The sequence below is a fragment of the Motacilla alba genome, chromosome 6, assembly GCF_015832195.1.
Source record: "Motacilla alba alba isolate MOTALB_02 chromosome 6, Motacilla_alba_V1.0_pri, whole genome shotgun sequence".
In the NCBI taxonomy this organism is placed as follows: Eukaryota; Metazoa; Chordata; class Aves; order Passeriformes; family Motacillidae; genus Motacilla; species Motacilla alba.
In genome coordinates this window covers 2,261,772-2,274,959 of record NC_052021.1, presented here as the reverse complement: position 1 = coordinate 2,274,959, position 13,188 = coordinate 2,261,772, and the positions used below count along the sequence as shown (strand labels likewise).

Genomic DNA, 13,188 nt, shown 5'->3' with positions numbered 1-13,188 from the left:
GGCAGGAGGGAGACAGCAGCGAGTTAGAATCACAGGATGGTTTGGGTTGCAAGGGAGCTTAGAGCTCAGACAGTTCCAACCCCCTGCCATGGCCGGGAATGTCTTCCACTGGACCAGGTTCCTCAAAACCCTATCCAACCTGGCCTTGGACACTTCCAGGGATGGGGCAGCCACAGCTTCTGCGGGCAACCTGCACCACCCTCACAGGGGAGAATTTTTACCTAATATCTAATCTACACCTCCCTCTGTAAGTTTGAAATGATCAGTGCCTGTGATGGATTTAACAGATACCTTCCAAAGCAGGTCCCAACAACCCGTTTCCTTCTTGCATGAGAGAAGCAGGCAAGAGGAGGCTGGTTTACAGATCCCCTCAGGGCCCCTGATGGGCACAGCTCCCTCCATCACATTTCCAGTCTCCTTGGGCCCAGCCTGCACCTCCCATGCCCTCAGCTCTCCCTGGCACAGCTCCCATGCCCATGTATTCCCTCTGCTCACACCCTAGGCATCTGATGAGGACTCCCCTCCAAACAACCAGATCTCCTACAGCATCGTGCAGGCGTCTGCCTTCCGCGACTACTTCGACATCACGGTGTCAGAAGGGTACGGAGGTAGGTGCTGGTCCTGGCACCACAGGGTGTAAGCCTGCCACATGCTGCTCCCCTGACCCCCCACACTGTGCATCCTTCCAGTGATCAGCGTGAACCACCCCCTGGACTACGAGCAGGTGGCCAACGGGGTCATCTACCTGACGGTGATGGCCAAGGACGCCGGCAACCCGCCGCTCAACAGCACCGTCCCCGTCACCATCGAGGTGTTTGTAAGTACAGTGCCTGGCAGTGCCCTCGTGCTCTCCCTGCAGCTGCTCCGTAGCAGTGCTATTAATTCATCAATAACCCATCCACACCGCCCCACCCTGGGGACAATGAGTATGAGTGGATTCCTATTACACGTGTCTCGTGTGTGTGTGTGTTGTGTGCGTCTTGTGCCACAGCCAGCCATCGGGTGAGGAGCAGAGCAGGAGCGGTGTGGAAATCCCTCTGGAGGAGGGGTTTCTGCTGGGAGGCTCAAAGCATCGCAGTGTTCCTCAGCGAGATCAGATCAGCGTGTCACTTTGAGGCACATTGTGGTTTGAGGGTGTCTGCAGGGAGGTGTCAGTGATGGAGTCAGTTTGGTTGATAACGTGTCAGTCTCGCAGCTGTGGGATCTCTGCCAGGCTGGCGGCAACATCAGTCTGGGAAGGGGAAGGAGATAAAGCCAGCGATGCTGTAAGATGGGAATGAAATCCCATGAGCATGTCTCTCCTTCAGATCCCTCACCGTGCTCTAGAGAGGGGAAGCAAGGCAGCGCCCAGGGAGTTAGTGGTGGTTAAATACGTCCTTCCCACACTGGGTTTTCGACAGCATAAACACCTCTTTTTCAAGACCACACTTCAGTGGGTCATCTCCCCGGGTTGGGTCTGTACGCTGGCAGGGTTTAAGCAGCTGTCACTTTTCCCGCTCTCAACCAAAGGGAATTTCTCTCAGCTGGAAAAAGAAAAGAAATAAAAGCCAAAACCTAGGAAGAAAATGAGGGGGAAGTGTTTTGTGACGGCACTTGAGGAACAAGAGCTGTGAGAAGGCAGAACCAGAGCGAGTGCGGAGGGAGGTGATTTTTTTTCATCCTTTGGTTGTTGGTTTTTAATAAAGAAGTCAAACTCGCCTTGTAGATTTCCCATTAGGGGACAATACGCTTTTGTAGAGGGAGCCGCCGAGTCAGAACTAATAGTGCGCGCCGCGCCAGGATCCCAGGAAATAGCACCGCTAATAAGTTTCTGCCTCGCTCCCTGCCACTGACGCCCCGCTCAGGGCGATGAGCCGGCGGCTCACGGCGTGCCTGTGCCTGCAGGAGAGGGGCTGAGTGCTTGGCGCGAGTGTCGGCCACTCTCAGCATCCTTGGAGATGGCCTGGAGTGATAGGACAAGAGGGATCAGCTTCGCACTGGAGGAGAGGGGAGGTTTAGGTTGGATATTGGGAGGAAATTCTTCCCTGTGAGAGTGGGGAGGCCCTGGCACAGAGGAGCTGTGGCTGCCTGGTCCTTGGCAGTGTCCCAGGCCAGGCTGGATGGGGCTGGGAGCGGCCTGGGACAGTGGAAGGTGTCCCTGCCCACGGCAGGGGGTGGGAGCTGTCTGAGCTTTAGTGTCCCTTCCAACCCAATCCATTCTCAGATTCTATGATACAGTGGCTGTCTGAGGGTGAGGTTGTAGGGAGGAAGGCTGAGGGTCAGGAGAACATAGGAAGCTGGTTTTGGCTGGTTAGGTGGGTACTGTTCTCTGTGGGAATGGAAGAAAGCTGGATTCTGTCTGGCATCACTGCAGGCACCTTGGGGAGCTTTGGAGCTCCTGTGGCTGAAGTGGGAAATGTCCTTCTCGAGTAGAAGGCAGGTGCAGGCCAGCTCTGGCCAGATGGAGAGCCAGCCAGAAGCAAACCCTGCCTCCTTGGGACTAGGCTTGCCAGGCCGTGGCCTTGCTGAGCATGGCCTGATGATCTCAGGAACATTAATGACACGACACAGCATCTGCTCTGGCTCGTGTCCACCCAGCTGGAGCCCCACCTCAGCCCAATCCAGCTGCACTCATCCTCTCCATTGTCTTTAACCTGCTCAGGCCCCCTGGGTTTGCCCTGGATGAGCCCCACCAATCCCTGGAAGGAGGAGGAGGAGGAGGAGGGATGGTGAGGACATCACCGGGACAGGCAACATTATCCTCAGAGGAGGTGCCAGGAAAGCTGAGTGACTCAAAGGCTGATTAAAGATCACCTGCTTACAGAAACTAAAGCAGGGGCTGGCAATTTAATTGCAGCATGATGGGCATCGCTGGCACGTGAAATTGCTTCAGGTCTCAGGTTGGGTGGCAGCAGGAGCAGCTGTGGTCCATCAGTGGTCTCCAGGTAGAAATCAGTGTCCAGGGCAGCCCCAGGGAAGTGGAGAGGTCCATAATGGTGTTTTAATGTCCTGGCAGCTCCGTCCTTCCCTCCACAGGCAGTTGGGTTTGGTTCATTTCAGGCAGATTCTTAACCATGTTTAAACAGCATTTTAAGCCCCCTGGGGGAGCTTTAAACCAGTTCCAAAATCTGTTTTGAGGTATGTTGCAAGCAAGTGCTCCTGCCTGGTTTCTCCATGACGGCTGCAGTCCCTGGCAAAGACAGGCTTGGAGGGAGCACATCGGGATGCAAACCAGCTTCCCCCACACCAAAAATGCTATGGCTGCCCTCTGTGCAAGCACCCACAACATTCCTCCTCTGCAAGGAAGGCATCCAAAGCTCAGCAGCTCCCCTGGCCAGTCCAGTTTGCCTCATGCCCTTGTGGCCAGGGTGACCTGGAACACTGAGCCGTGCCTGTGCTGCTCAGCGAGGCAGGAGCAGGTCTGTGCACGATGCTTCATATGGTGCTTCATGTGATGCCTGAGGCTTCCCGGGCTTGTGGAAGAGTCAGGAGCAGCTCGGAACATGCTCCTCTGTCAGTGGTGGTGGTTCCTCAGCCCTGTGCTGGCTGATGAGGTGATGGGGTAGTTGGTACCATCCCCAGTGCTGGGTCAGCAGAGTCCCTCACCTCAGCGATCATCTCACCTCAGCCTCAGCTGCCTCCACAGTGAAACCCTGTGCTCAGCCCCCCAGTGCCTCCCCCCCAGGGCCACCATCCCCTTGCTGTCATCCTAAACTGGTCACACCTTGAGATGCAGCCACCCAGGATCATCCCCATGCCAGACTCTTGTGGCTGCTTGACCATTTTGCCTTTTTCCCAACCAGCCTGTTGACCTTCTCTTTGCTTCAGGATGAAAACGACAACCCCCCCACGTTCAGCAAGCCCTCCTACGTGATAACCGTCATGGAGGACATTATGGCAGGTACAGGGCACACCCCTGCTCCCTCTCTGGTCTCCCAGGAGGGTCCTGGATGGGGTGGGTGATCCCTAATGGGGAGGTAAAGCCTGGCAAAGTCTCATAGCTGTGGGGCCTGGGGGTTTGGCCACTCTGTGCATGTGCAGGAAAAGGGACCCCTTGTCTGGGTGACCTGTAGGAGCAGTGTGGGGGCACAGGGCAGTTCTGGCTCAGGGAAGTCCTCATTTCTGCTTCCCCCAAGGAGCCACAGTGCTGTTTCTTAATGCCACGGACATGGACCGGTCCAGGGAGTACGGGCAGGAGTCAATCATCTACTCCCTGGAAGGCTCCTCGCATTTTCGGATCAATGCTCGCTCAGGTGAGCCTCTGGATGTGCGCTGCTATTTTCCTTTCAGTTCTCTCTTTCACCCCCACCCTTCCCTCCTCTCCCCCAGTCAGTCTGCTTAGGAGTCCCACAATTTGAGGGATTCACCAGATTTCAGGCACCACCATTTGCTCCGTCAGCCTGAGAGCTTCAGCAGAGGCATCCGTGGAAACTCATCCCTGAGGAAAGGCTTGGCTGTGAAGGTTCCCGTTAGTTCAGGAGCTGCCTGATCCAAAAAAGCTGCTTTTGGATCCAAAAAAAGGCCCCATTTGTGGACTGTCCTGACCTTGGTTTTAACTGTTTCTTTTTTAACCTTGTCATCTTCTGTGGCTGCAGGAGAAATCACCACAACATCTTTGCTGGACCGGGAGGCCAAATCCGAGTACATCCTCATTGTGCGGGCAGTGGATGGAGGCGTGGGGCACCACCAGAAGACAGGCATTGCTATGGTGAGTGTGGGAAGAATTCCCATCTCCTTGAGCCACTGGTGCCCACCTGGGACTGTGGAGAGCTGCGGTGTTTCATTTTTGCGGTGTGAAAAGCACACAATGGTTCCTGCCCTCCACTCCACCCCTGCTGTGGCTCCAAAAATGACAGTCCGGGTGGCGCAGACCTTGAAATCAGCTTGCTTTCCTGGAAAACCACTCACACAGGAGCCACTTGACTTTCCAGAGCCTGTGGATGTGGTAATGAGTCCTATTTCACCTGCAGAACGCTCCCTTTGTTCAGCTCCCTATGTTCCTCTTGAGAAGGGGCTTACTGGGAGAGCCTGCAGGTACACGTGATTATTCCTTAGTCTGTTCCCGTGCTGCCTGGGTCAAGGGTTTCCAGCCAGTCTGGAATGCCTGTGCTCCTGGGAAGGTTCTGGTGGAGCTGCACGTTGAAGCCTTGTGCTTTGCCTCGCCCTTCTCAGGCCTCAGGGAACCTCATTGTTGGCAAAGCCAACAGGAAATGCCAGGAGATCAAAAGCCAAGGATCCAGCCTTGATGGACTTGATGACCCTAAAGGTCTTTTCCAACCTTAGCTATTCCACGATTCTCTCTCTCACTGCTCATGGCATCACATTTCTTTGGACATTTCAGTCGTTTGGATGCTCCTGCTCCTGGGATGCTCGGTTGGGTTGCAGGAAAGATGTCCCTCGGAACACAGGGTGATGCAGAAAAATTTGTGGTTGTGCTGAGGAACAGCCCTAAAATAATTGTCCCTCCTGCCAAGGGCCATCAGGAGGCCTGTGGTAGCAGACTGGAAGCTCCCTATGGAGCCTTGGCTGGGCACCAGCATGGAGTGTGGAGTGCTGAGATCTCCTCTGGGGCTCCAGATGGGATTGTGTTCTCCTAACAGCCTTGTTAAAAGGGAAAACAAGGGGGAAAAGATGCCTCCTGATCCCTAAGAAGTTAAAGAACATTAAAACTCAGTGAGAGTAGGGCAGCAGAGTAAGTTTGTCTGCTGGGATATACACCTGGCACTCAAAATAATAATTTTTGATGGGGAGCAAAGGTGCATTCAGGGGCCTTGCGAGCTCCCCAGGTGATGTAAAGCACATGAGCTGCTCGGAGTAGGGGTGGGTCAGCAATCTTCCCCAGGGACCACGGCGGTGCCTTGGCCTGTCCCTGGAGACTGTGCTGTCCAGAGTGGCCTCTTCTGCCACGGGGTGGCACCAGCAGCTCAGCCTGGTGTGACAGCGGGACACAGCGGAGTGGGAGCGCAGAAGATCCCTGGAAAAGCTCCACTAGGACCTGCTGAGGGATGGGGGCTGCCAGGGGCTCCCCTGGAGCTGCAGCCCTTTCCCTCAGACACCTGTGGAGCCCCACGGGCTGGGGAGAAATGGGTGCTGTGGGGAGGTGAGCGACTCCCAGGCAGCCAGATGCATCCCACAGGCTCGCTGCTGTCACTGGGATGCCATTTGTCACATGGAAAATGAAGACAGGTAACACTTCAGGGCACCATCCTCGCCTCTGCTCTTGTCTTCGCACCTCCCACTCCCTGTGTACTGTACCCCCTCCTGATTTCTCTTTTATTCTTGGTTTTTTTCTGTTGCTTTTTAGCAGCCACTCGGATTTTTCCTTCCTTTCCTGCCACATTCTCACTGCATCCTCTCCCCCACTGATTTTCATCCCCCTTCCAGAGAAGGAGCTGTTTGAAGACACACCTTGTGCCCTGTGGTTGTTCTTAACCCTGATGAATGCAAACAAAACCCAGTTCAGCCATGCCCAAGGAGCCTTGGCTGCGAAGTTGCAGGATGTTGATTCTTTTGCAGGTTTTCCCTCCAGAGGGTGAGCACAGCATCACGAAACCACAGAATAATTCACACAAAACCACAGAATAATTCAGCTTGGGAAAGGTCTTTAGGAGGATCAGGTCCAGCCATTCCCTCAGCACTGCACTAACCCACGTCCCCAAGTGCCACAACTGTTAAATCCCCTAAGGGATGATGACTCTGCCACAGCCTGAAAGACGTGTTGGGTACATCCAGGGGACATTCCATGCCTCAGGAACCTGCGCCTCCTGCAGCAGCTCTGCTTCCTTGCTCTCTCACAGGTGAACATCACGCTGCTGGACATCAATGACAACTACCCCACCTGGAAGGACGAGCCATACTTCATCAACCTGGTGGAAATGACCCCCCCCAACTCGGACGTCACCACGGTATGTGTGAGGCAGGGGGATGGCTGTGCCCAAGGGCTGGCTGGAGCAGGGGGTCACCTCCAAACGGGTGTCACCAGTGTCACCTTCAGTCCAGCGCCGTCTTGCAGAATTCCATTTGAAAGCTTACTCCTGAGCCTTCCCTCTGCTGACCATCCCCTGTGTTTCTTCTCCCTCCCTGGGATATTTTTTTTTCCCTCTCCAAATTGTGTGGATTTTGGCCAAATCCTCTTTTTCTTAGCCTCGCCTGCGACCTCCTTCAAGGACCTCTCTGAGAGACTTTGATTTACAGCCTTTCAAGTCCCTCTGGCGAAATAAAAGAGGAGAAGAGGGGGAGGCTTCTATTCCATCACGCCGAGAGAAAAATGACGGGAACAAAATGGAAAATAAATGAGGGAAAAGTGAAGAGAATCCACAAAATCATATAAGGAGGAAGGCTGCAAAAAGGGAAAAAAAAAGAAAAAAAGAGGATTTTTTTGATTTTTTTGAAGGGGGAGAAGGGTCTGGCAATGCTGCCTGAGCCAGAGCACAGTGGTTTTCTCTCCTTCAGCCCTGCTGCTCAGCGCCAGCTTGAAGTCATCTTGCCTTTGACAACCCAATTAGTTGCTGGGAAAATAATTATTTTGTCACCGATCCGATGTAAATTCAGCTGCAGGACGAGCAGCGGGAGCTGGGGAAGTTATGAGGGCAGTGAAATTGGGGTGTTTTTTAATGTAAATGTCCCCTGTAATTAAAAAGGTCACAGGGAGAGCAGTAAAGCACAAAATATCTGGCGTGGAGGAGAACTCTACCAAGGAATTATTCCCAGCATTCCTAATGTGGCAGCACAAGTTCCTCAGCATGCCTCTTTGTCCCATTTACTTTATTTTTCCAAAGGGTCCTCATTTCCAAAGCTGGTTTTATTCAAAAGGAGGAAAAATCCAGTTTGATTGCTGCGCACTTGTGTCTTGTCATGCCATTACCTCCTGTGCTCACAGGCCAATTTTGGGGAGATTTAACACCACAGCAGAGGTCTCGAGAGTGCAAAATCCCTGCAAATGTCATGAAAACACAGAGCTGGATGGAGGAAGAATGCCTTGCTGCTGCTGGTGCAGGGAGGCCAAGCTCGACAGCAGCAAATCTCCGCGGGGACTCCCCACGGGAGTGAATTCCCAGCGCTCTCCTGTAATTTTGTGCTGTTCCCCCACGGCAGGTGGTGGCTGTGGACCCGGACCTGGGGGAGAACGGCACGGTGGTGTACAGCATCCGGCCTCCCAACAAGTTCTACAGCCTCAACAGCACCACGGGCAAGATCCGCACCTCGGGCGTGCTGCTGGACCGCGAGAACCCCAACGCCCAGGAGGCCCAGCTCATGCGCAGGATCGTGGTGTCCGTCACCGACTGTAAGCTTCCATCCCACACTGGTTGTTTTCACTGCTCAGCCGAACCTTCCCCAGCCTGGTTTTGCCTTTGTGGCAAAGTCTGTTCTGTTTTCTTCCCTCCTGTTTTGAGCAGGAGTGTTTCTGAGGTAAAAAAAAAATGGAAGTAGCTTTAAACCTGCTGCTAAAACAAGCTAGAAGTGTCTCAAAATTTGAGCGCAGTCATTCATGTAGCAGCCCTGAGAATGAGCCTGAGAGGCAGAACTCTCCCTCCCCCTCAGCCCTGCTCCGTTGGCATCCCAGAAAATCAATTGAGCAGGTGAGGGAAACAGAGCTGATGGGTTTTTCTCTGGAAATATTGCCATAGGGGAAACTTTTCATAGGAAAAAAAGATAGATATACAAAGATAATTCTTTCTTTTCAGGACAAAGGGGAATGGTTTTAAACCAAAAGAGGAGAGATTGAGATTAGATGTTGGGAGGAAATGAGAAGGTGGTTGAACACCTTGCCCAGAGAAGCTGTGTCTGGTCTAACCCTGAAAGTGTCCCAGGACAGACTGGATGGGGCTTGGTCTAGTGGAAGGTGTCCCTGCCCATGGCAGAGGGCTGGAATTAGATTATCAGTAAGGTCCCTTCCAACACAAACCATTCTGGAATTCTGAGTGTCTGCTGGTGGCAGATCATCCATGACAAACCAGGGCCATCACCCCATCCTGCCCTGCTGTCTGCATAGCGGGTGAGGGCTCCTTTTTAGGGGACAGGGGTGGAAGCAGCTCAAGCATTAACCTCGAGACCCCATTTCTGGCCTCCGCAGGTGGGAGGCCACCCCTGAGAGCCACCAGCAGTGCCACAGTTTTTGTCAACCTGCTGGACCTGAACGACAACGACCCCACTTTCCAAAACCTGCCCTTCGTTGCTGAGATTGCCGAGGGCCTCCCCGCGGGCTCCTCTGTCTTCCAGGTGAGCGTGTCCCGCTGCTGCCACTCCTCAGGCTGGGAGCTGCTGCCATGGCTTCCGCAAAGCAGGCTAGCAATGCACCCTCTCCCTTCTCTGCATCTTCTCCATCTCCTCCATCCTCTCCATCTCCTTCTCTTTGCCATCCTCTAGCAGTGGAACGGGGGGATGCCGAAGGGGTTGTGCATCTTTGCTCCGTGGGCTCACTGCGGGTAGGGAGGATCCTCCAAGGCCATTTCATCCCTGCATCCCCGGGGCCAAAGGCACTCAGGATTTCTGCACCATGGCTTCCATGGCCAGGAGAGGATGACCAGGGTGCTCTCCCCGCCAGGTGGTGGCCATCGACCTGGACGAGGGCCCCAACGGGCAGGTGTCGTACCGCATGCAGGTGGGGATGCCCCGCATGGATTTCCTCATCAACAGCACCAGCGGGCTGGTCACCTCCACGGCCGTGCTGGACAGGGAGAGGATCGCCGCGTACTTCCTGAGGGTGGTGGCCAGCGATGCCGGCACGCCCGCCAAGAGCTCCACCAGCACCCTCACTGTCAAAGGTGGGTGCAGCAAGACCCCACCTTTGTGGGGTGACAGACCTCACTGGGGGAAATGCAGTTTCTGTAGGAGACTCACTGAGGCCTGGAGACAGGATGAGGTCTGGCTTTGTGCACAGGGATGGCTCCGTGTTTGCTGTCAACGCACTGCAGAGATGGGGAAAACCTGGTGTTTCTGGCAGGGCCCCCAAATTCTCTATTCTTTTTCCTCCATTCCCCCATCCCTAGTGTTGCTTTTTTCTTTTGCTTCAGCATGTGATTCCCATCAGCTGCGTGCCTGGACATCCCACGCAATCCCAGCTCAGAGCTGGAGCCTTATTGCGAGGCCTGCCTTTAATTTAATGCCTTGCTGTTTACTGCCTTCGTGCAAGTCTAGTGCTGAAAAAGGATAAGCATCATCTGGAAATAAACTGACCCTGGATTGTCCTCAGGCCTGAGTTTGGAAAAGAAGTTCCTGCTCTCTGCCATGCCCCAGGAAATACTGAACTTGTATTTAAACCCCGGGTTTTCCTTTGGATGGGGATGGAAACAGGCTTGGTGAAAATAGTAACTTGAATTTCAGTGATGTAATGGTTTTTTTGGCTGTGAGGAGGGTGATCTGTGTGTATCAGAGGCAACCAAATACAGCCTTACAGCCACTCTGCAGGCACCCCCACTGCACCAATGGCAGGGAGAGTCAGGCAGAGCATTCCCTGGGATGCTGAGAGCAGCAGGCAGGAGGCTTGGGAGCCCAGCCTGGCATCTGCAGGAGGGGCAGCCCTGGCAGCACACTCAGCTCTGCTCTCCCTTTTCAGTTCTGGATGTGAATGATGAGAGCCCCACCTTCTTCCCTGCCATCTACAACGTGTCCCTGCCCGAGAACGTGGCCCGGGATTTCAAAGTGGTCCGGCTCAACTGCACGGATGCCGACATCGGGCTGAACGCTGAGCTCAGCTACTTCATCACAGGTGTGAGCCCCATGCCAGAACGGGAACTCGGGTCACAGGAAGGCTGCAGGAAGGCACAGGCTGCCCCAGCCCTCGGCCAGGGTGTTCTGCACTTCAGCGCTGCCTTTCCCAGCCCCTCCAATCCTTGTCCGGCATCGCCCTCTGCTGAACAGCCCCGCTCGGCTCCCGGCCACGCTGACCACTCTGCTGACCCTGGAAAAGCCTGAGGATGGGCAGAACGCGGCTAGGGAGCAAGGCCTGGGGCGGCTTTCCTCAGTGTTTATGGTTGGAAGGCATAAATGGAATTTTGGGGCATTTTTGGGCAGGTGGGGTTGGGTGGGCAGCAATGCCGCCCAGGCAGTGCCTGGCTCTCTCCACAGCTGCAGCACCTGCAGCAGGAGGCTGGGGAATCCCCTGGCCACGGTTTGACTTGCAAACTGCACACCGAGCCCTCAGGAAGAGGGTAAAAACAGAAGTGTCACCAGAGAGTCACTTTTCCCACAATAGCAGCCTGCTGTTCCCGCCCCTCCGGCCTCTGCGCAGGTGAAAGGGGGTGTGTTGTCCCACAGGTACCACAGCTGACGTGCAAAGTTACCCCACTTTGCTTCAAAGCATTCAGGGAATGACCCGGCTTTTCCTACAGCCATTGGATTTTTCCTGTGCTGTGAGGCAGGTGCTCTGCCAGGGACAAGATACCAAACCATCCTTGCACAGCTGGGCTGACCCCATGCCCAGGCCACAGAATCCAAGGAAATGGCCTCAACTTGCCCCAGGGAAGGTTCAGATTACGAACTAGGAGAAATTTCTTCACTGAAAGGGTAGCCAGGCGTTGGGACAGGCTGTCCAGGGAAGCAGTGGATGCTTCTGGATCCCTGGAGGTGTTAAAGGTCAGGGTAGACAGGGCTTGGAGCAGCCTGGTCTAGTTGGTGTCCCTGCCCATGGTGAGGTGTTGGAACAAGATGACCCTTAAGGTTCCTCCCAACCCAACCCATTCCAAGTTTCTGTTCTGCTTGTCCTTTGCTGCAGGTGGGAACCAGGATGGCAAATTCAGCGTTGGCTTCAGGGACGGGGTGGTCAGGACAGTCGTGAGTCTGGACAGGGAGACCGTGGCATCCTACACACTGATCCTGGAGGCCATTGGTAAGGATTTCCCAGGGATCCCACTGCCACACGGCCACATGTGGTGGCCATGCACACGCTGAGCTCCCTTGCAGGCGTGTCAGAGGGGCAGCAACCTGCGAGGCACTCTCCAAACCAGAGCCTGTGCCTGGTGCTAGCATTACACAGCCCATGTGAATTAACATGTCCCACTTCCATCATGACTTTTGCAGAGGGTGTATTCGCCTCTCAGGTTTGCCCAGGCCCAGGGCTCTCCCTTTCAGCCAGGGAAGGCAGGCCCCCTGTTCCTGAGAGGTTCCACACTGTCCAGGGCAGCCCTCTAGCCAAAAATGCCAACTCCCCAGCATCACTCGCCTCCTGCCATGCCAGCCCTTGGCTCTGTGGCTGCTGATTAACCCTGAGCCACCTGGCACAGGCAGAGGGTCCGTGTGCCAAACTCAGCTTGGCTGTCATCCCCAGAGCTTTATAATGGTGTGCCTGTTCACAGATGACTTGGATGCCCCTTTTGAGAGGAGAAGTGAGTGGCCTGCACAGAAATGTTGGAGGCACAGCATTGCAGGTGCCACAGGGGCTGGGGCAGGGATGCTGCACTGCCTGGGCACACAGGGCTGGATCCCAAGGGACAAAGGGTCTGTTGTGCCCCTCCCATGGGGATCACACTGCCTGGGTTTTCCCAGATCCAACCCAAATCCATGCTTCCCAGTGCCTCATTCTTCCTGGCAAATCCAAGAGCTGTGCTGCCGTGTTCTTGTCTACTGAACATCAACCCATCCTGGTGCTCTTTGCCTGTGAGCTGAGCTGCAGCTATGGAAAATTCATCAGGCTGCCTTCACCTCCCAAATCCCTGGCCTCCAGCAGTCCCTTCACTTGGTGTGTGGAGCTGCAAATCCTCTCTAATGATCAGTTGCATTTCTAGCCTCACTGGGCTCCATGGCAGAGCTTGGGGGCGGTTGGGCTTTTCCTTTTTGTTTCAGAATAGCACGGTGGTTTTGCAAAAACCACTACAATAGAGAGGGGGGGGGAAACCCTAAAAACCCATGGTTCAGTGTGGGATTTGAGAAGCTGCACAAAGATGAAATGTTTTAGTTTAGAAGCCTTGATCCTGTTATTTCAGCAGCCATGGCCTGAGCACCACCTGTGCAAAGAGAAGGTGTCTGAAGCTCCCTCCCTCACCTCTCTGTCCCCACAGACAACGGCCCCACCGGGAACCGGCGCACCGGGACCGCCACCGTGTACGTGACTGTGCTGGATGTCAACGACAACAGGCCCATCTTCCTGCAGAGCAGCTATGAAGTCAGCGTCCCCGAGGACATCCCGGCTGCCAGCAGCATAGTGCAGGCACGTGGCCCTTCCCCTGGGACCCTGGGGTGGGAGGTGGGAGTCTCCCACTGACTGTGTCCTGA

At 54.7% G+C, this 13,188-nt stretch overlaps 1 protein-coding gene across 1 annotated transcript in view; it reads left to right on the top strand.

Moving 5' to 3' along the window:
* The window catches only part of CDH23 (cadherin related 23), a 182,495-nt gene that overhangs the window by 130,345 nt on the left and 38,962 nt on the right, over positions 1–13,188 (top strand). The window contains exons 16-27 of the mRNA XM_038140800.1: positions 503–608; positions 690–817; positions 3,808–3,880; positions 4,116–4,232; positions 4,575–4,687; positions 6,777–6,884; positions 8,074–8,263; positions 9,053–9,198; positions 9,524–9,743; positions 10,535–10,687; positions 11,693–11,806; positions 12,975–13,123. Of these exons, the coding sequence (XP_037996728.1) occupies positions 503–608; positions 690–817; positions 3,808–3,880; positions 4,116–4,232; positions 4,575–4,687; positions 6,777–6,884; positions 8,074–8,263; positions 9,053–9,198; positions 9,524–9,743; positions 10,535–10,687; positions 11,693–11,806; positions 12,975–13,123 (1,617 nt within the window). The remainder of the gene's footprint in view (positions 1–502; positions 609–689; positions 818–3,807; positions 3,881–4,115; positions 4,233–4,574; positions 4,688–6,776; positions 6,885–8,073; positions 8,264–9,052; positions 9,199–9,523; positions 9,744–10,534; positions 10,688–11,692; positions 11,807–12,974; positions 13,124–13,188) is intronic.